General features: G+C 40.8%; 2 protein-coding genes across 2 annotated transcripts in view; both read left to right on the top strand.

The window, feature by feature from the left end:
- LOC310708985 (formin-1-like) overlaps positions 1-27625 on the top strand; it is a 179503-nt gene that overhangs the window by 95201 nt on the left and 56677 nt on the right. The gene's annotated exons all lie outside the window — the stretch shown is intronic.
- The window catches only part of LOC310708236 (formin-like), a 109740-nt gene that overhangs the window by 42550 nt on the left and 39565 nt on the right, over positions 1-27625 (top strand). The window contains exons 5-12 of the mRNA XM_083506306.1: positions 808-958; positions 7350-7437; positions 15388-15449; positions 16824-16912; positions 18167-18296; positions 18806-18952; positions 23651-23710; positions 24552-24672. Of these exons, the coding sequence (XP_083362432.1) occupies positions 808-958; positions 7350-7437; positions 15388-15449; positions 16824-16912; positions 18167-18296; positions 18806-18952; positions 23651-23710; positions 24552-24672 (848 nt within the window). The remainder of the gene's footprint in view (positions 1-807; positions 959-7349; positions 7438-15387; positions 15450-16823; positions 16913-18166; positions 18297-18805; positions 18953-23650; positions 23711-24551; positions 24673-27625) is intronic.

Below are 27625 nucleotides of genomic sequence, written 5' to 3'. Positions count from 1 at the left end.
GAATTTAGCAGGGGGGAAAGGTGAGTTGATATGAAATGACAAGTAGGAATAAAATGTCATGTGAGTGACACCTGCTGGAGGGAAAATACCAGCTGCTACTATTAAAACCAAAAGATAATTTTCTTATTAAGAATCTGTAGTTGTCAAAGAAAAGCAATCTAATCTCTTTTGTTACTAAAGATTCTGAAAACGGAGAATGAAACATTAAAATGAGATTGTTTTTAAAATTATAGATCTCACCATTCAGTGGTAATACTAAGTGTAATATTACTATGAAGAGGCGAATATGGAAGATACTGTCAATATTTGGCTAGGTTGTGCTTGCATTCTGCCTAGAATCCCCTCCCCACTATTTTGTATATGTTCAGAATACTTGTCAGATCACCTGCAATCTTGAGTCCATGCAAATAGCTTAAAATAATAAGTAATACACAATCTGTGTATTGAAGAGCTACACAATCTATGCAGCGGTGAGAAAAACACATTGAATATGCTAACCTTCCCCAGTTTGATGGCTTTTAGATGTCGTTGGACTCCAACTCCCATCAGCCCCAGACACCATAGCCATTAGTCAGGGATGATGGGAATTGCAGTCCAGCAACATGTGGAAGGTTCCATGTAGGGGAAGACAGGATTACAAAACAGTGTATTGAGCAGTATAAAGATTTGGGTATGGGACTTCTTTCTAAATAGTAGGCCAGTCCAGATGTACTAAATACTGATGGAGTTTTAAATATGTGGTAAAGTAAGTAAGTAACTTTGAAAGAGACATTGTGGTAATTTTATTTTGCCTTTTTCCAATTTTAGTCAAAACACAGCACCAACTCTGTGGGATTCTTTGGAAGAGCCTGACATATGTGATGCCAGTGAATTTGAATACTTATTCTCCAAAGAAACAGCTCAGGAAAAGAAAAAGCCATTAGCAGAGTCTTATGAAAAGAAAACAAAAGCCAAAAAGGTATCACTGCATTGCGACCTTTAACTTAATCTTTTTAAATAATAATAATCTAGGTTTTTATTGAGTATCTTTCTTATATGCATTTTAGTTTGCAATAATACAACAAGAACAATGAAATACAAAAGGATCTTCAAATGACAGGTCTTATATGTGGTGGCCCCCAATAATCTGTCATTGTTTAGGATGAGATTTTTCTTTTCAATGATTGCTCACACCTGGGATTGAATTGTCTTCAGACTTGCTTTGAAGCTTTGACAATAGGATTAAGTACTTAACTATGGCTATGTCTAAAATTCATACTGGAATTTTGTCACATTTTTATGAATGGCTTGAGAACTCCATTAAAACAGAGCATAAACATTAGCAGCACACACAAGCCTAGACCCCAATTCATGTTCAGCTGGGGCCAGGAGCAATCTGTGTGCTGGTGGGGAGCCATCCTCCCCACAATGATGTCACTGCAGCTTAATTTGATGGGGCTGGTACAGGCGAGGGCAGCAGTGAGGATGAGATTGTGTGGGCACACTGGCCTGCTCCACCAGTGTCCTTGTGTAGCCCTGACCCATCCACCATCTTTCCCTACCCCAATCCTGTCCAGGTAAGCTACAGCAACATGGTGTCAGGAGGGTGACCTCGCAGCTCCACAAAGGCTGCTGCTGGCTGGGGCAATACAGAAAGAGCATGATAACAGGGCAGAGCAGACACCTTTTCTTCTACATGCTAATAGACTCATTTCTCATTGATAGCCAGCTTGAGTGTGTGAATGCATGGAGATCTGTTGGGTTGATTCTACCCACACCCAAAGAACCTAGTTCACATCAGAGTATATATGCAAATATTCAGCCACTTTGGGGAAATTCTCTTATTGAAAGCAGTAAATAAATATGTCTGTACACTTTGAAGTTCATTTGGTGATCAGGCATCATAGAATGGTCCTAGAATCTGGGGTGTGGGTGGCACTGTGGTCTAAACCACTGAGCTTCTCAGGTTTGCCGATTGGAAGGTCACCGGTTCGAATCTGCTTGATGGTGGTGAGCTCCCATTGCTCTGCCCCAGCTCCTGCCAACCTAGCAGTTCGAAAGCACGCCAGTGCAAGTAGATAAATAGGTATTGCTGCAGCGGGAAGGTAAACAGCGTTTCTGTGCGCTCTGGCACTCATCACGGTGTTCTGTTGCACTAGAAGCGGTTTAGTCATGCTATCCACATGACCTGGACAGCTGTCTGTGGACAAATGCCTGCTCCCTCGGCCTGAAAGCAAGATGAGCGCTGCACCCCATAGTTGCCTTTGACTGGTCTTAACGGTCCAGGGATCCTTTACCTCCCCCATCTTTTTTACCCATTCTTTACACAACTATCGTGTTGCCAAGGTGCACTGATATTGTACTGATATTTCCCACCACATACACATATAAAATGTGAATAATAGGCATACAACCACAAACACTTATATAACACATTATGGAGCTGTAGCCAATCAGGGCTCCCAGGTGCATGCTTTAGTAAACATGCCTGTCATTCACACTTTGTGGCAAGGCATAGGTGTTAAAGCCATTGTATTTGTAGCAAACTTGATGGCTGTCCCATGTATGGAATGAAAAATGTATAGAGAGTAGGATTTTTACATTTGAATATTCACAGTATTATTTACTTTTTTCTATATCTACTGGATATTAATGATTCTTGTGGATGCTAACATTCAATTTGATGCCGTTATATTTTCTTCCTACAAAGTCAAGGGGTAAATGTCACATAATTTGTGTCATCTGCATGATCTAAATAAGACTCCATCAATCACCTTTGGCTCTTTAGTGCTATGATTATCATATCAAAGTCAGAAAAAGAAACCCACTGAAGATAATGGCTTTTCTGTTGTCCATTATCTCTAACTCATTTCAAGTAATTATTAGCACATGTTCTCATTTACGATGAGTGTCAATATTTTTGAATGAGAGTGGTTTTAAAAAGAGGATATATCTGTCATCAGGGTTTTTTATGTTTTTGCCTATTTTGTAATTGTGAGATGATGATGATAATAATAATAACAATTACAACATTCCGCAATTCTTGAAAAGATGGCTTCATAATTCAGTGTTACACCATCGTGGGTCAGAATGTTATAAGAATGCTGCCAATCCTAAATATATTTTCACAACATTAAGACCACTAAGACTAATGTAATCTGTTTATTAGTGGAATTCACAATAAGGATTACCAACAAATAATAATATAGTATTATATAGTATTATAGTATATAGTATAGTATATAGTATTATATAGTATTATAGTATATAGTATAGTATAGTATATAGTAATATAGTATAATATAGTATTATAAGTATTATTTATTTTGTAAAGGTCCCATTCCTAAATATATTGCTCACTGACTTATTTGAAACTAGTAATGGGCCATTTCATGCAATGTGTGTGCTTGTGATTCCATCCTTTCAATCCTGATTTAAAATATGCTCACTGTGAACTCATACAAGTGAGTAGCTTGTCAAAGGGCCTGTATCCTTTTGTGCTCCTGGTAATTGCACCCCTGTTGTTGTGCCATAAGTGGTTATTCTTCTCTCTACTGACTACATGTTAGAGTTCCAAAATCACAATATCTGGTCGTAGCTGATCACTCGCAGGACTTGATCACTGCAAGAATATTCTGAGCCCAGGTTAGCAAGCTTGATAATCATTAAAAAAACACACCATGATATGTGTGAATTGTCCTTTACTTTCAGAGAAGAACTCTTTCTCTGCATAGTTTTTGAGTGTCTGACATGCTGACCTGGTGAGATTCTGCTATAGACTGCTCTTACATAGTGAGTGTAAGCTTTTGCTGCAAGTGGTGGATTTCGGAGGGAGCACCATTTTCCTAATTCCTGCTCCTGTGAGCATCAGTCTGCAGCATGGTTCAGAAGGAGGGATGTTATTTTTGAATTTTTACTTTTAGTACTATAACATGATCAAGGCTTGCACTGTCTGTGACAATCCCCATGTTTGTACAAGGGAAAGATGAAGCATGGGATTGCAGCATTTACATTCTTGTTGCAGGCTCTGGAGATACTGCATCTATTTCCTTGGTATATTTAGTAACCAGAGAAGAGGCAGACAGTTTGCTGCCATGTCTGCTGCTTAGGCGTATCCTGCCAGCTGGCGTATCGTTATCATCAACTGGCAACAGCTAGGAAGTTGGTTGCTTACATACTACTGTCATCTGTGCACAAAGTGCGTACTTCTGGGAGCTTGAAGCATCTTTCACTAGCTGGGGCCAGATGGAACAATCTGGTCTTTCCAAAACATAATTTAGTGCATACCCACTGAATCTATAATCCACCAAGATAAAAGCTGCTTCTCAGCAGTGCATTAGGGCTTGCAAGGTGCTTGACAAGTGCACTCTTTTTGCAACACATATGCCTGGTGGGCTGCATTCAGCTTGATGGTTACAGAGGAGAGAAGGAGGGAAATCACAGAGATGTAAAAAATGGTGCATGGTGTAGAGAAAGACGATAGAGGATTTTTTCCTGTCTCAGATAATAGCAGTAGGTGGCATCATTCAGTGAAACGGAATGTTGGAAGATTTGGGGCATATGAAAGGACGTACAGCACATATTGTGCTTTTAATTCTGCTGGGAGCCACCCAGAGTGGCTGGGGAAACCCAGCCAGATGGGCAGAGTATAAATAGCATATTGTTGTTGTTGTTGTTGTTGTTGTTGTTGTTGTTGTTGTTGAATTCTCTACCACTTAGAGTGGTAGACTGCACTGTTTTCCCAATGTTTCCTTACCTGATAACGTCTACATTTTGTGTGATCTCTCACATGATGCAAAAGCCACTTTGGGAAATCAGGTAGAGAGGCCTAATACTAATTTCTATGTCAGTTGTTTGCGGGGGGGGGGGGTTGATCTGTTTTGCGATCCTGTTAACGCAGAAAACCACAGGAGCGGTTTTGCATTGCAATTTCAAGTAACAAAAATTTGGGGTGGTAACCCGGCGTAAAGTTATTTCCTGCTGTTTAAATTTTAGCCTGACACGTGGCGGGGTGTCTTATTAAAAAAGCTGTTCCATCACACACAAAAATACTGCGCTGTAAAAGGAACATTAAAATTAGGACAAGAAGCGCCAGCATTATAACCAGTAAAACTAATGTAATACAGTAAACCCCGTTACTGAATGCAGCATTTGGGATAGCTGGCAACTTAGATGGCTTTAAAGGGGGATATGGCTATGGAGGATAAGATACTCTGCACTACCTCCAGTATCAAAGGCAGTATGCCTCTTGATTCAATAGCAGATAGCATGTTGGGACAACAGCGCTGATCTGCCTTCCAGTCAGTCACTGTACTGCTCTTTACTTCCCAGTAAGAGTTCAGCTACTACTCAAGGCTAACAGAAAGCCAGTGTGCCCTAGGTAGACCTTTATTCTCTTGACTTAACAATTTTGTTATCCAGTGTGACAAATTTCAGCCCTACAGGATTTTTGATCATTTTGCTCAGACTATTTCAGGTAGCCAGAGTCTAGTTTGGCATTTATAATTGTGACCATATGTACTTTCTTCCCATAAAAGGCTATAAATATAAAGCTTGTTTTGTTCTGAAGTGAACCTCTCTCTAATAGTTTTAAATTATGTAATATTAAAGGCATTTTCAGTTTAAAATAAGATACTGGAGTAGGAAAGTTGTGCGAGCTAACCTGATCCTATCTTTAGAGCGTACCTACAAATGTAGTAGTTTCAAATATAATATTGCCAGTATGAGGTGTCGTCTGGAAAGGTTTTGCCTCAAACTAGGCATGCCTAATGGGGTTTATGACAGCCTATGAATTTTCCTCTGAAAAGGGTCAGCCTGGAGGTCAGTGAATGCTATACAAATTGCACTCTACTTAAGCCTTTAATTACCCCTATTAGAATTTAATCTGCTGCCAAGTTCATCAAATAACATTTATAACTTCAGAAATGTCTGTGACAAACTTCCATTTAACTTGTAGATTTACTCTATGGTAAATTTTCTTCTATCCCTCAAATTTTTTGTTATTAAAAATTGTTTTGTTATTTAAAAAAATTGTGAATGGAGACCAAAAAAAAATGCACCCATTATTTTGTAGACATGAGTTCAGAAAATCTCTGAGCATCCATCATCCTTTTATTCTAAGAATTGAAACTGGGCACGTTACAGCCAACGACATTTATTTCTACATAGACATGTATATGCCAGGAGCCCATCCTACTCTCGAGTAGGACCCTGGCGGAGACACATACCCAACTGGTATGTTCTCTCCCTCCTGGTCGATTGTTTGGGAGCTTCAAAAGCTTTCTTCTACCCAAACATCACAGCAACTGATGCCAACAGACCTCGGCACACTTAGGGATCCTCAGAGTCTTTGCAGCTTGCATAACAGTCCTCAGCAACTCAGCATTTTGGCTAATCTACTTTATTTACATATAAACACACAGAGAGCACTGCAACATGCCTCCTTCTCTCTCTAGCATCAGACAGCAAAGAGAAAGAACAAAGGACAATAGTCCCACTTCACGGAACACCGGAACACAAACATCCTGTCTCCGTCACTTCCCACACTGTGGAGTGAAAACATACACCATCATGTGATAGACAACAATCCCATGACTGCAATCACGGAGCAGGAATCTTAACAGTATAGGCCCTGCACATCTGAATCTGTCAGGGCCAGCCCTACTATTATGCAGAGTGAGGCATTCGTCTCAGGCAGCAGATGCTGGGAGGTGAGAGGTGTTGGCTAAGTGTCGAAGAGCAGAATTGTGTGTGCCACACAACATGCCCTGTGCCTCCTAAGAGAGCTAGCCACCCTTAGCTGTAGCAGAGGACACTGTCCTTTTGCCAACATCAAAGTAAGATTCAACTGCCAACATAGTTGCTTTCTGTATGTGACACAGGAGGAGGTGCCATTTTGTCTTTCACTCTGAAGCAACAAAATGTATTGGGTCATCCCTAATCAAAGTCAGAAATCTAAGTAGAAGAGTTAAGCACACTCCCTTAAAATTGGTGGCAGATAAAGGTGAATTTTTTTATTGGAATGTATACATAGATTTTATTTTCCCATTCTATAGGCAGATACATAGTGCCATAAAAATGAATTAGAAATAATTCTAGGTTACACTTATTTGCTGGATTTCAATAATGGTTGTAAAGCTCTCATTACTGTTGGATTCACAGAACTGTGTGTAAGCTTTCCCCCCTCACAGCAATGTGACTTTTCATATTATCATCTATTCCTGGCATACAGTTTTTTTAAAAAAGAAAATACCATGAAAGATGAAGGGGAAAGGAAGTCACATTTAAGTCACTTTTTAAAAAGTGTTGGCTTGCTTTACGTTTCACATTTATTTGGACATTTAAGTATGACCAACTATTTTTATTTCCAGATTATCAAACTGTTGGATGGAAAGAGATCTCAGACTGTAGGAATTTTGATTTCCAGTTTACATTTGGAGATGAAGGACATACAACAAGGTGAGTGTTGCTTGCATCTTGAAAGGAACCTTGTGCATGGAGATGTTTTCAGAAGTTAACAATAATAAAATAACCTTCAGATGCATATTTTACATCACACATTCTATAGCTGTGCGTCCCTCTTGTTCAGCATCATGTTTTGCACAGGAACCAGCCAGATTCTTCCAGGAAACATGAAATAGGCAGTAACTTTTCCTTCTGCCTGCTTCCCACCCCTGCAATTGGAATTCATAGGCACACCGGCTCTGAACTGGAAGTTCCACTTAGCAGCCCTAGCATTCAGCTGTTGCTACACCATAACTGCCACTTACTCCTCTAGTCCACTTTAAAATCTAAGCTAGTGATCATTGATCCTACAGCAATGAATTTCACAAATTGATTATGTGTGAAGAAGTTGGGGGGGGGGGTTGTATGTTCTCAGTCCGCTGCCAATCAATTCCATTAAGGGGTCTCAAATTGTAGTGCTATGAGAAAAGGAGAATAATGCTGTCTATTCTGACTTTTCCTATACATAGAATCATAAGATTGTAGCATTGGGAGACATCCTAGGGATCATCTAGTCCATCCCCCCTGCAATGAAAGAATCTCAACATGCTGTTTCCCCATCCAATCTGAAACCATAGCAGTTTTATTGCTGCCCCACGAGGACCGCTATACCATGCATAACACTATAAATATCTGCCTTAGTTGCCATTTTTCTTAAATTCCTAAACATGCCTAGCCATTTCTCATAAGAAAGACGTAAATTATTTCACACATTTGTATAATCGCTTGCTTGAGAGAGAGTAGGCACTCCTGTCCTAGGAATTGGCTGTGTTACACCTAAAGTGGCTGTTTTGTAGAGATATCTAGTTTCAACCCTCTTGCAGTATTCCTTCCTATGAAGGAGCAGCAAAGCAGCAAGCTCATCGGCCAATCAACAAATTACATTTTTGAGTTTTCTGATTTTAAGATGTCATTTGAGTAGTAATTGGTGTGCTAGGACTGGGAGGGATGGGATTACAGCTTACCAGAGCATAGTAACAATCATCATCATCATCATCATCATCATCTCTAGTCTTGGCAGCGAATGTCAGCTCATGAGAGGTGAGACAGAGACAATTGTATCCCCTGTTGCTGGCATGTGTTAGGATAGATGTAGAGTGAGTCAAGGTAGTGACAGCAAGGTCAGGTGTGCATGCACCTGTCCCAGCATATTGTTTCATAGGACCACTGACCCACATCCCCTCCCCAAATGCAGAGATAAGCTGTTACTGTATGTAATTCCAATGTCGTCAACTGATGACTGAAAAATAAAATTAGAATGAAAGGTTGGGTCCAGAGATAGATGGTTGGAATTCTACTCATGCAACCGGGGTTCTCCTGGTTCACGACTCAGCTGCTGCCCCTGAAGACTGAGGGAACATTTAGTACAGAGTGTAATGGGACTGGAGCAGGGAGGGGGGCTGCAACAGAATGGGGAACTTCTGCAAAGACATGTCTGGATCCAAGCCATAGTGCCTGAAGAAATTATTTTTAAATAACCTCTGAGCTTGCATCAACGTGAAACTCTTTCTGCTCCGAAAACCTATCGCATTCGCAGATGTCCATGCAAAACTAGGGAGAAGATAAAAGAGAAGCAATAGGAAGACAATGTAATGCTATCTCAGGGTGGTGTAGGATTTTTTGCCTTGAGAGATTTCCACCTTCGGTTGTGTCTAAGCCCAGTAACTGACATACTTGGCAGTTTTCATGTTGTCTAGCAATGGCAGTATGTGTAGCTCTGTACATCTGGCACACATATGGTTTGGTTTGCATTTGATTACTAGCCAACAAATTGAGGACCGCCACATTTGCGGGAAGAATCATCCACAGATGTTTCTTAGGAGAGGGTGACATTTTCTATTCCTGAAAAAGGTAGAACGGCGCTATCGCTGCTGGACAAAAGACAACAATATTAAGCACAGAGAATGGTTTTGTCGCCTTGTGGTGTAGTTTGAGCTCTCCGTTGGAAGAAAATCAAAACCTTTCTGTGCCAGATTAAAATAGGGGATGTGTCTCATAAAAAGCAAATATATATTAGCATGTCATTGCTTCTTTCTAGGCTGGGCATTCCCAGACCTCTGTCTCCTCAACACCATTATTGACTGGAATCAAAGTGCTTTTCACTACTTATATATCTTTGTGGACATACAGAATGACCTTGTAGGTCTCCTTCTTGGAAAATAATTGATACCTATAGGAAATCCCAAAATGCTGCTTAGAAGTATTTGCAAATTTTTAATAAGTGCTCATTCCAAGGACAACATGGAACATCAGGGGTTTGTCAGGATCCTTTCTTTATTAGGTACCCCATCATTCACTCCCACAGAAGTTCATTTGAGACCCAGGCTATGGGAACTTTCACCTCCTTCGTAGTGTATGAATGTCAGCAGAAGCTTCGCCAGGCTTCTTCCTTCCAGCATGGCTGCTGTGCAGCTACAGCACAAAACAGCACATCGCTGACCGAGGCTGCATACGCACACCATACACTTAAAGTATATGCTGGGAATTGTAGCTCTGTGCAGGGTAAACTACAGTTCTAGTGATTCTTTGTATGGGGAAATGTGCTTTAAATGTATGGTGTGATCTCAGCCAAAGCCTCTGTTACATTTTATACTGATGGCGTTGGTGAGGGTGCACAGCGAATAATTTCCCTGTAATTTGGCCCAGGCACAACTTTTCCATAGCACTCTTTGCTGTTTAAATAAGGCTCTGTTAGCTGCAGATTACCCAAGAGCTTTGCTGATTTTTGTTCCTAGTGAGAATGGATGTTTGAGAGACTCCCACACCCCCAAATTGAGTGGAAGGTTCTTCAAGCAGTTTCTTCTACGTTAAAGGCATACATAACGTCCTGCAAACAATACCTTTCCTCAAAGCCTTAGCTACAACCCTCTTTCCACAGCCCATCATCTTGCAACCACCCTTTGATGTGCCATGGTTCAAGTAATTCAATAAGCTTTTTAAGAAGGCAAAACAGAAAGCCACATTTTGAAGCCTGCCTTCACATTAGTTGGCAAAGCAATATTTTTAATATAAGAAGGTGCTTTTCACTAAGTGTCGTCAGTGACTCATTTAGCCCAGTATTGTGAGTTCTGTCAGAAACATTCAGTGATCTCAAGCAAAGGATTTTCATGACTCTGCGTCCCAAAGTCTTTTATTGGGAGACCAAACTTGGAGAATTTATTCTGGGGTTTCATTCATGCCCTTTGCTGCCTAGCCAATATAAGAGTTTAACATAATAACAACAATAATTTCACAGTACCACCAAATTATATATGCATTCAAAGTTCTAGAGAGGTCATCTCCTTAGCAATTTGGGGGGGGGGGGATGGTAAAGTACTTTTCAACTTTTCTTGTAATAAGTTCATGCAAAGTTTATTCTTTGCCTCATGTCAAATATCTATCCAGTTACAAGGTCAGGAAAACTGGCAGCCGTGAAGACATATATGCATCTCAGTTCTACCCTGTTTAGTGAAACTATTGAGTGAATTTTGTACTGAGAATATTTTCTCTGGCATATGAAAAAGCCCTGGATAATTTGTGATTTTGCTGGTTATGGAAGACACATGAGAAAATCATTCAACAGCTGTATTGCATGAATATGATTGATAAGGAGCTGCTGGTTTTGGTAACAGATTACTGTATGCAGAAGTTAAAAACTATGTCACTTTTATAGTATATAACTTCTCTCTCTCTTTCTCTTTCTCTCTCTCTCTGTGTGTGTGTGTGTGTGTGTTGTCCGTATAATACGGAGCAAGCTCTAATATACAACTCAGAAGTTGGGAAACAATTTCCTTTAAACGTTATTTCCTTTGTTCTGGATAATTTGCAGCATATGGTTTTTGTGAATCTGCCTACGGGCACCAAGCCTGATGTGGTTAGGTTAACATGAGTTGCCCGAGTCTTTTGCTCATGACTTCATGCAGCAGTTGAGCTTTCCTAACCTTCTAAGCCCACTTTTATACCCAGACTGCTTTTCTGCCTCATTAATCTTACAGCATTTTTGCATGACAGTCAAATAGTAGAAGGAGCTTTTTGAGGAGCTTATGCATCTGAAATAAAGAGGCTGGATCTGTTAAATTTTTTATCAGTGTAGGATTTATCCCATGCCAACAATTAAAAAAAAATCTGTGTTTGTCTTCAGTACCAGATAGTACTGTAATTCTGGTATATAAAATAGGTAATTTGATAGCCAAAATGGCATAGTGTTTGGAGTGTCAGACCTGGACCTCACCTAAGAGACTAGAGAGAAGCTCCCTGGGTGATCTTGATCCAGTCACCAACTCTCAGCCTAACCTACCTCACAGGGTTATTGTGAGGATAAAATGTGGAGAGGGAGAGCCATATACAGTGGTACCTCGGTTTTCGAACGTCTCCGTTGACGAGCATTTCAGTTTATGAACGCCGTAAACCCAGAAATAAGTGCTTCGGTTTTCAAATACGCCTCGGAAGTCGAACATGCCACGCAGCTTCCGCTGAGTGCAAGATTCTGAGGCCTAGCTGTTGGCTGTTTAGTTTTCAGTTTTCGAACATTTCAGAACTCAAACCGTCTTCCGGAACGGATTACATTCGAAAACTGAGGTACCACTCACTGTACACTATTTTGAGCTTCTTGGAGGAAAGGAAGGAAATGAATGTAGTAAAATTATTATTTTGTGGGAGTAATTACTTAGAATATTTGCTTTTTGGAAGCTGCCAGTCTCTCATGTGAGCAGAATTTCTGCTAGTTAAAGCTTTCTTAATTTAGAGGACTATTTAGACTTAAGTCTTTAAGAACTACAAATGCCCACAGCTTTATATACTCTCAAATTAATGATTAGGCTTCCTTAAATCTTGTTCTATCAATACATTGTTCACACTGTTTTGGGGGGGAAGGGGGCGGGAAATGCAGGTATGAAAAAATAGTGAAATTTTAGATATAAAGAGAGAGAGAGTGTGTGTGTATACCGGTATATATGCAAAGTTGTTTTTATAGTAAGTTTATTGTCCTGCTGCCGTCTTGTGTAATGCAGTTAGCAAGTATTTTTATGTGCGGCACTTAGGCTGAATGCATGGTGCTGATCTGCTTTTTGTCCTTGCTGACGGTTATTTTATCCTAATGGGCGCAATACTGTGCTAATTATCCTTATGTATATAAATTCTTCTTGTTGTGAGCAGACACCATAGGGCCACATAAAAACGTTTGCCTCAATTTCCCTACAAAAAAGGAGTCCAGAAACCAGACTTGTCCTAGTAACAGATTTTTAAAGGTAGAGGAACCCAATAAAATTACCAGCTCCTCACAGCATGCATCTATTTCCTTTCGACATATTGTGAGGTGTAGCTGAGATATCCTAACCAAACTGACAGTGTAAGAAGGACGGCTCACCAAGATTAAACGTAAAAATGAGGTTTTAGCAGCTGCTTTGGAATCCAGTTTCTAAATGTGTTAGGCTTTGCTGCAATAATCTCACCTTAGTGAATTCAGGCAGGGGCCCTGCAGCCAAATGTTGCAGTCTGGGCTCAGGTAACTGTGGGAGTGGAAAGATAAAAGTTATCATAAAAGACAAGAGTCTCCGTTCTAAACTGGGTCTTATTTCATGTGCACAAAAATATTTTTAGGATAAAGATAATTATCTAATCCTCTTTTTAGGATTTTTTGGGGGATTCTAGTGCTTAGAAGTGTAACTGATCTGCATGCAGGTCAATGGAGCATGAGACTTTCATATGCAATGGAATGTTTGGTGAGGCTTGGGAGGAAGACCAAGGGGGTCATTGAAGTAGCCCCACCTCTGGCCTGAAATGGAACAGCCCATTCCATTACAGGACGGTTGCAAGATACTTTCTCTTATCGCAACTCTGCAGTGGGAGGTGAGACTTGCCAAAGGTCAGGTGGAGGTGGCTTGCAACTCACCCAAAATATGGGGGCCGGGGGAGAGAGGAAGAATCAAGCAGCATTTGAAATGTAGGCTGTATGTGTGTCGTTTGAGTGACAAAGGCAGGAATAAGCCGTGCTGGATCTACAAATTTTGCCGGGGAGGGGGTAAAAGTCTGCACTGCGAACATCTCACACTCTGATTAAACTAAACATAAACTTTGACATTAACATTCACACCTAGGTCAGTTTTGGTCTGACCAATGTATGCATTCCTAGAAGCTCAGTCCAAATTTTTCTGACAGTAACAGCCATTCAGCAGTGGAATGGACTCCCTCAAAAGGTGGTGGACTCTCTCTTTCATTGAAGGTTTCTAAGCAGAGGTTGTCTGGCTATCTGTCATGGATGCTTTAGCTGAGATTCCTGCATTGCAGGGATTTGGACGCGATGACTCTCAGGGCACCTCCCAATTCTACAATTCTGTGATTCACCTTAATAGAAAGGTGGCTTCTTCCATTTTAAAGGATGCATGAGCAGAGCTGTTCCCTTCATTGAAGTAAATGGGAAACCCTGTTCACAAAGGCACTAGATATATGTTGTTGTTGTTGAGTCGTTTAGTCGTGTCCGACTCTTCATGACCCCATGGACCAGAGCACGCCAGGCACTCCTGTCTTCCACTGCCTCCCGCAGTTTGGTCAAACTCATGCTGGTAGCTCCGAGAACACTGTCCAACCATCTCGTCCTCTGACATCCCCTTCTCCTTGTGCCCTCCATCTTTCCCAACATCAGGGTCTTTTCCACAGGGTAGATATATGTACCGTGTATGCAACTCTGGATCTGAATGCATTGTAGATTTTAAATAAAGTTCAGTAACAATCATTTCCCATGGTTGTTAAGATCTTATATTTGCCATTCATAATATTTACCTTTTCCCTAACCACCTTTGTTTCCAAGTTAGGCACAGAATCATAACTGACAAGCAGAATTTTAAAGCATTCTAAATGTCATTGGACCTTTTAATAGAATTAATTAGCCTGCCACGGAGAAAATTTACTAGCCTGCTGGTTAATTTCACAATGTAAAATCATGGGGTTAGAGGTAGAAGGGGGAGCAACCTTATTACTTTTAAATAATTATTTAAAGATGCTTGTCTTGCCTCTCTCAAACATCACAGAAAAAAGCAAAACTCAGCAAGAGCTTTTAAACTGTTCAGCTGTGAGTGGTCACTTCTCCTTTTATAGGTAAGGCAATATGTGCAGCAGAAATCAAGATACCAGCTATTAACCTTCAGCAGATGCAGAATCATAGCTGGTAGTCAAAGTTATTAATATTCCTACTGTTTTAATTTAAGCAAACAATTTCTCTTTAAGATGCAAACTGAAATGTTATGCCTGGGATACTTAAATTTGTGGGTTTTATAAATAATAATTTGTTTTTGGAATAAATGAAAGCCTTTTATGGGTTTCTGTGATATTACATACAAAAGGCGCTTCCGCACAGAGATTTTTTGTGGAATTGGTGCTATTCATGCATACAAGTTTTTCATGTCATCCTCATGATGCCATTGCCATCAAAATGCCAACCCTCTTCTTTCTTTTACATTTAATTCGAATTTCCTCTTATTGTAGAAAATGTGATCAGTAAAAATAGCCATAGATGCTGGCATGATGAATTGGTTGCGTCCACATTAGTTTCACTTCTGATTACATGGAATTGAAATATCCCCCACATTACAGTAAAAGCCAATGTGCTAGCAGAAACTCTTTCATACAAGAGCACATTTTGTCTTTTTACACCATTCGCTTTACCTGCCATACCATCAGTAGTCTAAAAGAGTCAAGTAGTAAACCAAACTCCATAGAAAAAGGTCAGTGAAAAATGTCTGCGTATAGAGGACAGCAGCCACCTTCTTTCAGTGTCTTAACTCATAGCTATGTGGAAGGCCGCATGGGAGAAATGTTCACATGAAAGCTAACACATTCCCTAGTTTTTTTCTTTGCTGTTTGTGGCAACAGATTAGCCAACAAACCCAGTTGTGACATAGTATCTAATTTATGATTTTATATTTTCTACAGCTATACTAAATGTGGATCATTCCATCGTCGACTTAGAAACGCTGGAAGCACTGTATGAGAACGTAAGTATAAAAGGGTCAGTTCCACACTGCTACTTCACAGATAGAAAGTGAGCTGTGGGCACATATCCCACCTTCATGTCCCATGTTCTCTTTATCCAAATGCTGTCTTTCCTGCAACAGAAATGCAGGTTTCCCCCCATTGTCTTTAGTAATAGATGTCTGGTTGAATCCACCTTGAGATACAGTTCTTGTTTTGTTCAGACATTTCAATATTCTATAGTCCTTCATTTTCGTTTTTCATTCTTTCCTCCAGTAATGCCATACTTGTACAATATTCACATGCAGAGCAAGAGTTGAGGATTCATATGATGGCTAACGTTGCTTGGGAGGAACACAGAGTACATACAGGAGCACCGCATGCAGACATCAGTACAACTCCTTCACGTGCCAGCCAAAATACACCGGTGGCTGGTTGGCTTCTGTAGGCATTGGTAAAAAGGAGCAGGGCTAGTCTATGAAATTCTGCTCAACCCCCTCTCCTGGCCTTATTTTCTTTCAGTGTTTGAGTATATAATTTGAACCCCACTATAATTGGCCCCGCTATAACTGGCACAGGTTAGAATCTTCTGTGGTGCAACCAGGATCAGATAACTATTCTGAAATAGCAGTGGTGCCACTGATGCCAAATCACTGTTGCTCAGATTACATCCTGCTCAGAGACTCCAGATGCACCCACATGTAATTTGACAGTTCCACTGTATCTTGGGAAATGTAGTTCACATAGCAGTGTGTGATTCAGTCAAGCATACATGTGCAAAAGTTTATGCAGCTTCTGAGAACACTGTGACATCCATGACACAGATTGGGCCTCATCGTGTATTTGATAATAATGTGTGTCAGGCTGTGTATATATTACGAGCCTAAAGTGCAGCCAGGTTGTTCTTTTTTCCAATTCAATCTGTGGCTTATTTGCGGGAAAATGCAACAGAACACAGAATTTCATAAGACACAACAGGATAGATGTGGACTACAGCTAATGTCATGTGTACGCTGCTTCCCAAACCAGTGGTGGGAGCACCCAGGATGAAGAGTGAACAAGAATGTGAACAAGAATTAGCTAAGAATTATACTAGCAATTCAAATCTAATTGTTGTCCATGGTATGCTGAATTGTGTCAAGTGAAACAAAATTGCTTCTACATTGAAAATACCTTATTAGGAAAACCTATCCTGTTCATGTTGCGTGTATGGTTCTGTCAGTCTCTGTTTGTAGGTGGGACAGCAGCACCTACCCCTGAATTCTGCCCCTTTCTCCTTGCCACTCCAAGAAGTATTTAGTGATTCCAAAGATGTGGGCATTGAAACACATTGGGTTGTTTTTTTCTCTTGAGGCTAAGAAAACTCATTACTGTTTTTTTCCCCATTGGAATTGCAGAGAGCGCAGAAGGATGAACTGGGGAAAATAAAGCAGCATTATGACACTTCAAAAGAAGAAGAAGTGAAGCTTCTTGATAAACCAGAACAGTAAGATGGTCCAGGGGTCCTACCATAGGTTCCTATCATTCAAACAAGTCTTTGGAAAGCAGAACAGTTGGAACAGCACTGCATAGAATAGAATAGAATTTTTCAAAGAAGCTCCCATGTGCCATATTGTGAAATACCCACCCCAACACTAGAAAGCCCATTCTGACGGATGTCCACTTCTGTTGGAAATCTCAAAAGGCCGATATTCCATAAAATTTGGCACTTTATTCTATTGCTGAACTTTTAAAATTAACTTACGCCTACTTTCCTGTCCTTTCCAACCTCCTGCTTCTTTTCCTAGCAAATAACAGTGAACTAATGTTCTAAGCTTCCCACTGGTATTCATTAAATATAGCAGATATGGATTTAAAAACTAATGCACCACTCCAGTAGGCCAAAGGCTCAGAACAGTCTTTGTTTCATACAGTGGCTCCATTCGCACATTACACTGAGCCAAAGTACGGCTAAGCACAAATATGCAGCTCATGGAGAGGAGATTGCAGCTGGTTTGCTTCTCCCCAGTCCTTTCATCCCAGCCCAGTGTGGTGGTGTTTGAACCTAGATTCATGGTTCACCTCTCTCCTCCTTAACCACTGGTTGTCACCATGAGATTGGGTTCAGATGACATGCTAAACCCTTATCCACTGTGACACACATAGGGGGTGGAAGAGAAGTAGGGGAAGTCCTGTTGTGAACACAAGAGTGCAAAATGCATTGTGGTCCTTGTTTCGTTAATCTTTACAAGATCACTGCATTAGGGCTGGCAGAACAATATTACTCTTGATTTCTGTGTTGGGACCAACAGCATAAAGTTGAGTCCCATAGCACTCAATGTGACTTTCTCTCTACAAATTGTGTTTGGAGTGAACCCTAGAAATGGCTGAACTCCTGGGTTCGTATTCAGATCTGGAAGCAATCTGCTCTCTTCGTCAAACAACCGCAGTAGAGCGAGGGGGACACACACAGTTTATATAGAACTGTTCCCAGCCAGCAGAGTGCAGTATCTCTCCCTATGTCTCGTTCTTGTTCATGCTGTTTCTCATGTACATTAACTGCAATGTTGAAGTTTTAAGTCTGTCCATCCTCCTTTCATGGTAAATAGCAGCATGCACCATATCTTGTATCATTTAAATCACACAAAAAACTAATTTTATGAAAGGAATTTGACATTATTCGCTGATAAATTGTATTGGATGAATGTAAAATTAGGTAAATTGGGAACTTTTGTGTTATTTTTTCCACCTATTTTTGCAGGTTTCTATATGAGTTATCCCAGATCTCCAATTTCGCAGAACGTGCTCGATGTATAATCTTTCAGTCTGTCTTCAATGAAGGAATAACTGCAGTCCGTCGTAAAGCTGATATTATTAACCGTGTTTCTAAGGTAGTTGTCAGAACCGATTGTAAATTTGTGGTGAAATAATGGATCTGGGCTGGTTCTAAAGCAACTTTACAATAATATGTCTTCAAATAAAGTGGGGGAGGGCAGAGAAGGAAATACAGCAATACAACTCACATTTCATCACCAGAAAATGTATTAATTTACTTTTCATTTCTTATTTAAGACATTTGTGTCCCACCTTTCCTTAAGAAATCCAAGATGGCTAACAATGCAAAAGCAATGAAAATATTTTTAGAACAATGGCAGCATAAACGCAGTAGCTTCATTGCACAGATCCAGCTGTGAAAGCATTAAGAAATAATGTTTACCTTTAGGTTTCTGGATTCAAACTTTAATCAGAAATTGAAAAGCTGCTTTTGAAAGATGTCAGTGCAATTCTATTTCATTCTACACCAAAGCATTCATAAGTGTAAAAAGAGGCTAACATTTGAATGGTATGTATGTACTCGTCCTCTGCTTTCCGATATTAAACACTGGCATTCTTCTTTCAGGATTTGCTGGATATAAAAAGTGTGAAAGACATTTTAGGATTGATCCTGGCTTTTGGAAATTACATGAATGGAGGGAACAGGACGCGTGGTCAAGCAGATGGGTTTGGTTTGGAAATACTTCCCAAACTAAAGGATGTTAAAAGTAGAGTAAGTAGTTTTTGGTGGTTTTTTTAATAGAATTTTATTTAAAATTGGCATTTTAAGCAAAGGTCTGCCAAGTGCCAATGCTTCTCTCTTTCTTCCTACAATTCTTTGCTTTTCTTTATGCCTGAGACACAGGCACTGGGATATAGCCTTTCTCCATACAAATTAATGGGTGTTTCTTATTGCTACAGCTTCACCACTACAAGCAGCCATCCCCAGTAGCAAATGACAAGTGAGTTCTTGAACTCACTGGGGACTTTGCCATTAAAAAAAAACACAAAAAACCCAGCTCCACAATAACGTATGCACATATTCTTGTCTCCAGTGTAAGAAAATAGATCTCACAGTTTCGGACATGGATTACAACATTCATGAGTGAGATTCACAGGGCATCGCTTCAGAACTTTAAAGAATTGATTCAGAAGCACGACTCATTCCCAACTTTTATTTATGTAGAAAAAAATATTTTATACTGCTGCTCATAAAAAGCATTGGGGTGGTTTACAGCAGTCATACATAAAACCATACAATAAAATTCATATAAAAAATTTATAATCAGATCTCACCTCACTATTATAGAAAGGTGTGTTCTTTAATTGCCTTCCTTAGCTTGGTGGAATAGAAACACTTTCAGCAGGTGTTTGAAACAGAAAGTGTTGCGGAGTGTTCCGCAGGACTGAAGGCTCGGTCACTGGTACAGGAAGTGGAGTGGGGCGCCCCTGGTAGTGCAATCCCAGTAGGGTGCCATCGTGGCTGCCCCCCTGCCTGCGCTGGGCGCCATGCCCCTACAGGTGGTGTGCCCCGCCACCAGGACACACACCAGCCCAGATCCCCACTGGCTCTCCGCCCCCCAGTGCCGGAGCATGAAACTCGCCACTGGGCTCGGTTTCTTGTTGTCAAATGAACCTTACCAACTCAGAGAACAACCCAACATTGCTCCTGCAGGCAATCTCAGAGATTGAGCTAGAGTGGAATGGTTCAGGCATCCCCTAAGGTGCCATGGACCTAAGTTCTTCTGGGCATTGAAAATTAACACAAGGACTTTGGACCTGGCTTGGTGGTAGATGGGCAACCTGTTCAGATGTTTTAGCAGTGGCATTACATTTTATCAACCAGGTGTCCCCATCAGCAGTTTGACTGCTGAATTCTGCACCAGCTGGAGCTTCTAAACCACAAAAAGCCATGTTACAGTAATCCAGCCTCAAGCTCACCCATGAATGGACTACCATAGTCAAGCTGTCGCTGGCATGGAATGGGTATAGCTGGCGAATCAGACGAAGCTGTTAAAAGGCATTCCTAGCCTCATTTTGTGCAATGTAGCTATCAATTTCTTACACAAAGGATGCTCTGCTAACCAGTGCTTGTATCCAAAGGTGCATTTCTGCACACATAAAGTATCTCTTGGTCTTCCTCAGCTTCATGCACAAGCAGAACTGCTAGAATGGCAGAGCTCGGGGGGGGAGCGCCATCACCTCCCCCAATTCTTGAAGGGTAGTTCGTTAAAGGACTCCGAGGGGCGTCGCCTCGTCCGAAACCTACGGAGGCTAGGGCCTAAAGCGCCCCCCCGAGCGGTAACCCCTTGGGGAGCGCCTAGGGATGTGCCTCTCGGGGGCTCCCCCTGTTGGTGCTTAACCCTTCCCGGTTAGACCGGATAGTCTGTTAGGGCCAATGCCTAAGGTCAATACCGCTCTTACCTGTAATCAATAAAGTTGTGGCCATTTTCGCCCATTAACCTAAATACTGGTGTCCGGTGTCTTTATTTACTCCATCTGGGGAGGGGGCAGGAATTGCCATGCAAAGCCACTCCCAAACTAAGGAGAGGGGGGGTTGCGGGCTCATGCCCCCATTCACATTCTCCTCCCCCAATTCTTGAAGGGTAGTTCGTTAAAGGACTCCGAGGGGCGTCGCCTCATCCGAAACCTACGGAGGCTAGGGCCTAAAGCGCGCCTCCGAGCAGTAACCCCTTGGGGAGCGCCTAGGGATGTGCCTCTTGGGGGCTCCCCCTGTTGGTGCTTAACCCTTCCCGGTTAGACTGGATAGTCTGTTAGGGCCAATGCCTAAGGCATTGTAATCAATAAAGTTGTGGCCATTTTCGCCCCTTAAACCTAAATACTGGTGTCCGGTGTCTTTATTTACTCCATCTTGGGAGGGGGCGGGAATTGCCACGCAAAAGAAGTACTGAATAATAAAACAGGAGTGCAATTTTATATGCATCTACTGGCTCAATGGGTCTTACTACCAAATAAGTGAGTATAGGATTGCAGCATTAATCCTAAACATTTGTGGAACTTAGTGGGACTTGCTACTGAACAGACATGCATAGTCAGATGCTGTTGGGAGTCTTAGGCCCATTCTGCGCTGCCGGTCGAGTTACCAGTTAGGTTGTGTTGCATGGTTCTTTAAAAAAAATATTTAGAACAAGCAGTTAAGAATTTTGATGCTGCACAATGGTATTAAAATTAAAATGAATACATGGACCCTGAATTTAATACATTCTATTGATGTATTTTGCACAGCGAAATCCTATCTCAGTAGCTTTTGGTATGCTATTCAAAAGCAAATGCACACTTCAAAGGCATTCCATATATAATACAGTTCAATGTCTTTCTCTTTGTGCTATTTAATAATTTCCTGTAACTAGTGATTTCATACCTAAAGCACAGTTTATCCGTCTCCCTAGTTAATCTTCACTGAATTGATTCAGTACCCTGCGTAATAAAGGAACAATGTCAAACAAATAGTGCAAGATAAGAAAAACATTTTATTTTACGTAAAATGTTTTCTTTTGACTGAATTTGCATTTGTTCACTTAAATGACTGTGTGATATTTACAGGACACTCCACAAATCTATTTGTAATAATCTGTTTGATGCCCTTTTCTTTTGCATTGCATAAGATTGCTCACTATTTCAGACATCTAGATAATGGGCAGATAATGTAAGGCCTGTAGGCTATATAGGGGTTTTTAGTCCCTTTAAAAGGCCAAGTTACACCTGGCAGTAGTGCAGAGGTAAATAGGTCAGAAGGTGAGCATCAGAGCTTTTTTTTCCAGCTGGAACTCAGTTCCGGCACCTCTCGGGTGAGTGTCATTGCCATTATAAGAGATCAAGGGCGGTGATTGTGGTGAGCTCCGGAACCTATTTTTCTTAAAAAACATAATAGCACTGGTGCATGTGTAGGTTAACCTGTCATAGGCTTATGCTACCAATCCCAGGGGTGGTGTTAGGAGGTGGACCGGGGGCTGAGCCCCAAGTCTCCTGCCTATCTGCATTTTCAGCTTATCTTTAAAACCTGTCTTATGACCCTTCCAGAAAAACCTGCATGCCAGTCCCTTAACTGCTAGTTTAGAACAGTACATTTTTGTATTGGCCTCTGTAGGTTCATTGCCGCCTTCCCCAATCTGGTGCTCTCCAAATGTTTTAGACTACAGTTCCCATCCCAGTGAAGAGGGACGAACAGGGATGATGGGAACTGCAGGCTAAAACTTACGGAAGGCACTAGGTTAAGGAAGGCTGGTCCCGTAAATCTCATAGTAACGTAACATGTCATGTGATTAGGGAGACATAGTATTGTCACCATCCTTCCTCATCTGCTCTTCTCTGCTAAGCGAACTGCAGTGACCCTCATGGAGCTGATACATTAGGGATTGGGAGCAACTAGAAGCACCAGTGATTGCTGTCACACTATTGCTGATGCAAAGAAACCAGTTGTTCCTCTTTTTTCTAGGTAAGGCAGGGATGGAGAACATGTAGTCCTCCAGATGTTGCTGGATTCCAAGTCTCATCAGGCCCAGTCAACATGGCAAATAGCTCTGGATGATAAAAGTTACAGGTGTCCAACCACATCTGAAGGGTCACAGTTTCTCCACCACTGTTTTAAGGGGACTAAGAAGTTCAATACTGGAATGAGCAATTAGGCTTAAGGCATTGCTCATTGTCCTGGAGACAGCAACAATTGAACCTTAGTTACTTCAAAAAGCCATTTGCCTTGGTTACTACAAAAAGGTCCCTTGTCTCATTAGAGATATTGAGTAGGTGATTGTCCAGATTGCATGAAATACTGCCCATGATGGTGCCATTGGTCCAGTTGAGATGCACTGCCAGCATGGGAAGTACCTGTATTATATGACCAGCCCAAATGATGGACAATTTAGCACATTGCTACAATTTTGCATACTATTTTAAATTGTTGTAAGGAACTTTAAAAAAAATAGTATACATCTTTGACCTTTAGAAAGGTGCAGTATAAATGTTAGTATAAGTCAATACATTATATGATATGGGGCCCACCATTAGGAATTTTCCAGTCCTGGCAAGGATAAGACCATGGTGGAGTCTGGTGGAAACAGGATAGCCAGGATTGACAGGCAAGGCACTTGTATGCACTCAAAAGCCACAGGTCAGAAAGCAAGTGAGGTCAGAGGCACATCCTTCAGAACCCTGGACAGGTCTGAGGCAAGAGATAACTCGATCTGACCAGGGATGGTTGCTGACTGAGCTCATATTGCCTGAGCACACACAAACCAGGCTCTGCTCCCTTGCTGGAGAACAGAGAGACTCCTGGCACTCCATCTTGGTTGCAACTAAACATAATATACAATTGGAGACAGGTCTTTTTCTGTGTATGTTTGTTTTAAATGGCAGTACTTCTAAAAGTGTTCTCATTACCTCTCTACTGTTTGGAATCTTTCCCCTCTTTTAGGATACTAATATCAGCCTTGTGGACTATGTTGTGATATATTACCTACGCCATTGTGACAAGGTAAATTATTTTGTTGCATTCACTATTTACGGTAAATCGTGTGTTGGTACATTGCTTAAGAGAATGAATAGCCATGATCCAAGGGTTTTGTGATGTTCTGTTCACAAATAACTTCCCCTTTGAGAAAGAAAACATAGAAGCCCACAGGAACCCCAGTTCAATAGGCAATTCCCACTGTGTATGCCTGTATCTTGGATCATGGGGGGGGGATTAAAATAGGTTAATGCAAGTATACAAATGGGATTCAGAATAATCCGGACACAACACAGTTGCCCCTTTTTTTTTGGCCAAAGTTATTGAGTCAAAATCTACACTTCTGACATGAGTTTTCTTGGCAGCTATCCTTGTATCACAAGGGTTCTCTGTTAGGTACACTATAAATTAGCTTCTCCCGATTTCCATTTTATTTTATTAAGATTTCAACTTGGTGCCCACCTCCCAGCAGTTTCAACTTGAAAATTGCTTGGCATCCTGTTCTCCATTGTGTTTGACAAAGCCATGTGCAGAATTCCAGCTCCAGATATTAAAATTCCATTAGCACATTGCATAGCCTTTCCTCTCTTTTTTGCTGTATTATCTTAGAACAAATTTTAGTGCATAAGCTGCATATATGAGCAACAGTTTATTTTTCCGCTTGAATCTTTAAACTACATAAGAAGAGGGGGAAAGACTGGTACAATAATTTACATTCTGCCACTTGAATAAATGCTGCACTTACAATCTATTGGTTCTATTTATTTGATCACATTGATAGGTTCACATTTAGGGAACAATGGCTTGTTTTGTCAGAAAATCTTAATACTATTATAGCTACCAGGTTTTTTTTCTTTGTCTTGTTTAGGATGCGGGAACAGAAAGGAGTGTGTTTCCTCTACCAGAACCGCAGGATTTCTTCCAAGCATCGCAAGTTAAGTTTGAAGACCTAATAAAAGACTTGAGAAAACTGAAGAGAGATCTAGAAGGTAAATAAGGACCAGGTACCATTTAAAAATCTGCAGCCAATCTTCTGTATGTTATATTGGAAGTAAGTCCCCCTAAAATCTATTAAGCTTCCATAAATTTGCATAGGATTGCAGCCTTACTGCTTAACAATTCAAGCTTAGCCATGTCTACTCAGAAGTAAGTTGTATTGAATTCAGTACACCCAGGCAAGTGAGGTTGGGATTGCAACCCGTTATTAGTGCTTATTCCTGAAACCAAACTTAAAGGTTATGCTGTTCAATGGTCTGTCCCAGGAGTAGACTTCTTATTTCAAAGCCAGTGACAAATACTTTTCTTAATATCACATTCAGTTCTTCATTCCCAAAGGAAATCTGCAGGAAATGTGTGAATTCCAAACAAATTTATTCTAATTTCTCTGGGGGGCTCTGAATTTAACCTTGCAAATGGATGAGCCCAATAACCTGTATACTTGTCTCTATAGTTCAGTAATGTGCAATAATCATGTGAAGGACTGTTCATTGTTCACAGTAATGGAGAATAAAATAAGCAGTTTGGGCACAGTCAAAATAATTGCATGCAAATAGAGATGGTGCTTGCCGATTAAAGAGAAATTCTACTCCTAAAGAACCAAGAAAAGGCCCCTTTTAAAAGGAAGAGTGGTTTGACTGTTTGACAGAAGGAGCTACTCAAGAGGAGGAAGGCCCAGTTGCACACAAATTGTCCTTACTTGTATATGGGCATTTTATTCTCTAGGTATTCCAGGAAAGAAAACAAAGAAGTTCACATCTAGTTCTTTGGCCACAATGACTCAAACTAAAGTTTCACTGATATTTTAACTAACAGACTAGCAAAATTAAATTATTTGGGCCCATAAACTGAGGGATAAATTTACTCCTTGAAGAATAGGGAATAATCTATATAATAATATTGGTCTTACTGTCCTTAAAATAGAGCTTTCTATGTATATTGAATGAAAGGATTTTGTTAAGGTTAAACAATAAAAGTCTTCACAAAATAATTTATTATTCCAGTTAGACATGGCTGAATTAGCCTATAGTCCCCTTAAAGAAAGTTTCAAAGGTCAGCTGTGGTAAGGAAGTATCAATTGTTATTTATTCATCTTTGGCATACATGAATGCTCTATCTCCTCTCATCTCTTAGCTCTGTAAAACCCTTGGCCTGCCCTCTCTTGTGCTAGTTTGTGCTGAAACGTGATCTGTGTTTGGTCTTCTGTTTTTCCAAATGTGTAGTCCTGGTGCTCTAGATTTCATTCTTGCTGGCCGTGCTTCAAGACTTTGACATGCTTATGATGTCAATGACAGTTACAAAACGAAGGCAGAAAGAAAAGCAGAATGCTGATTTCACTTTTCATCTTTTCCAGCCTGTTTAAACTGAGGAGTTTGTTAGACTCTTTGCTTCTACAGCAGCTGATGATTTCACTAAATATTGGATAGAAATTATGCAGGCACTTCTCTAGCATACATGCTACTTTGCTTTGCATGGGACATAAAGTTCCATGTGCCTTATCAACCTGAGTGAAGTGCATTTGGTTGAATTCATTTAGTCAAGAGAGCTCTGTGTAGGGGACAGGGGAGAGCAGGCCATTTTCACTAAAGGAAGACATTTTGCCAACCACAAAGAAGATCACAAGTCTAGGCACAAGAGCTGCTCAATGGGAAGCTTCATCTAGCAACTTCTCTAGAGAGAGAGACATCATTCCTACAGATTCAGATTCTGGCGTATTCCTACAGATTCAGATTCTGACATATTCCCATTTCATGGGTTCTACACATTTTGGCAGGGGCGGCACATCCTGTTTCACTGCTTGAGGTGAAACAGGACGTTCTGCCTTGCCAGCTCTACTGCCAGCAGAAAAGTGGCACTGGTGGAGAAGCGGTGTTGGCATTGTGTCGATTTCTGGCAAGATCTCACGTGCTCCACAAGATGCCATGCAGTTTCATTGAGCTCCCACTGCAAATGGTTGCGGATGCTGCCACTGCTTCTCCACTAGGCTGTCTGCAGTGGCTTTGCCTGTGGGGATTCTGCTGCCTGGGGAGGCAGATTCACCCTGCCTGGTGGCTGTGCCAGTCCTGCATTTGGTTGTCCTGCTAGAGGTGTTCCTTGTTCAAATGAAAGAGAAGGTGGTACAGCTGTCAAGTGCCAGGAAGGAAGAAACTTTGTTTGGGGCACCATGCTTATCTGTCAGACCTAAACAACTTAGACAAAACCTCACTGGGATCACTCTTCTCATTAAGTTCTATTGTGTTATTGTTTGAACTGTTGCAGTGCTTCATTTGGTGTTTAGCTGATAGTTCTTTGCTAAGCAATGCCAGGTTGAGGGACTTGTGTTCTGTGCTTCCACTGGTGAAGAGATTGAGTCTGCCCAGAAGAGGTGTCTCGGAGGTGAAGACTGTGCTCTGCTGACCTCCAAAAATGGGAATTCACAGTAAATAAATAAATAAAAAGTTTCCCCCCGTATAACATTGTAGAAAATTCTGCATGGAATATTTTAACTGAAGAGCATTTTGTTTTTTAGTACATATACAAAAGATCTGATGAGCATCTGTAGTTTATGGTAGCCATTAAAAACCTGTGGCTGCTGGCAAAATGCGAGTGAAAGCTTAAAGCTGAAACAGATGTGATTTGCAAAAAAATGTGTTGGAAGAGGCATAAGTCCAGACAAACAAAGTCATTCATATATATGTTATTTGGACAAGATTAAGTTCTCTGTATTATAGGTATATAGATCCAAAAATAGATGTATGGTGGAACTGTGAAATTGGTAGTTGTGATTTTATTAATGTTTATGAGTTCCCAGATTTGCATACGATTGGCTTGGGCTATATTAGCTTATTAAATGTTACAGTTCTTGAATTCATTTGGGGGAGCATTCTGAAATGTGGGATCTGTCCTTAGCAATTGGTGTGGACATACAAATAATATTTAATTTTTTAAAAAATAACAAAAGTAGTT

The sequence above is a fragment of the Podarcis liolepis genome (assembly GCF_965112155.1).
Source record: "Podarcis liolepis genome assembly, chromosome: 1".
Lineage (NCBI taxonomy): Eukaryota > Metazoa > Chordata > Lepidosauria > Squamata > Lacertidae > Podarcis > Podarcis liolepis.
Note: the sequence above shows the minus strand (reverse complement) of the source record. Positions and strands in the feature narration are given on the sequence as shown.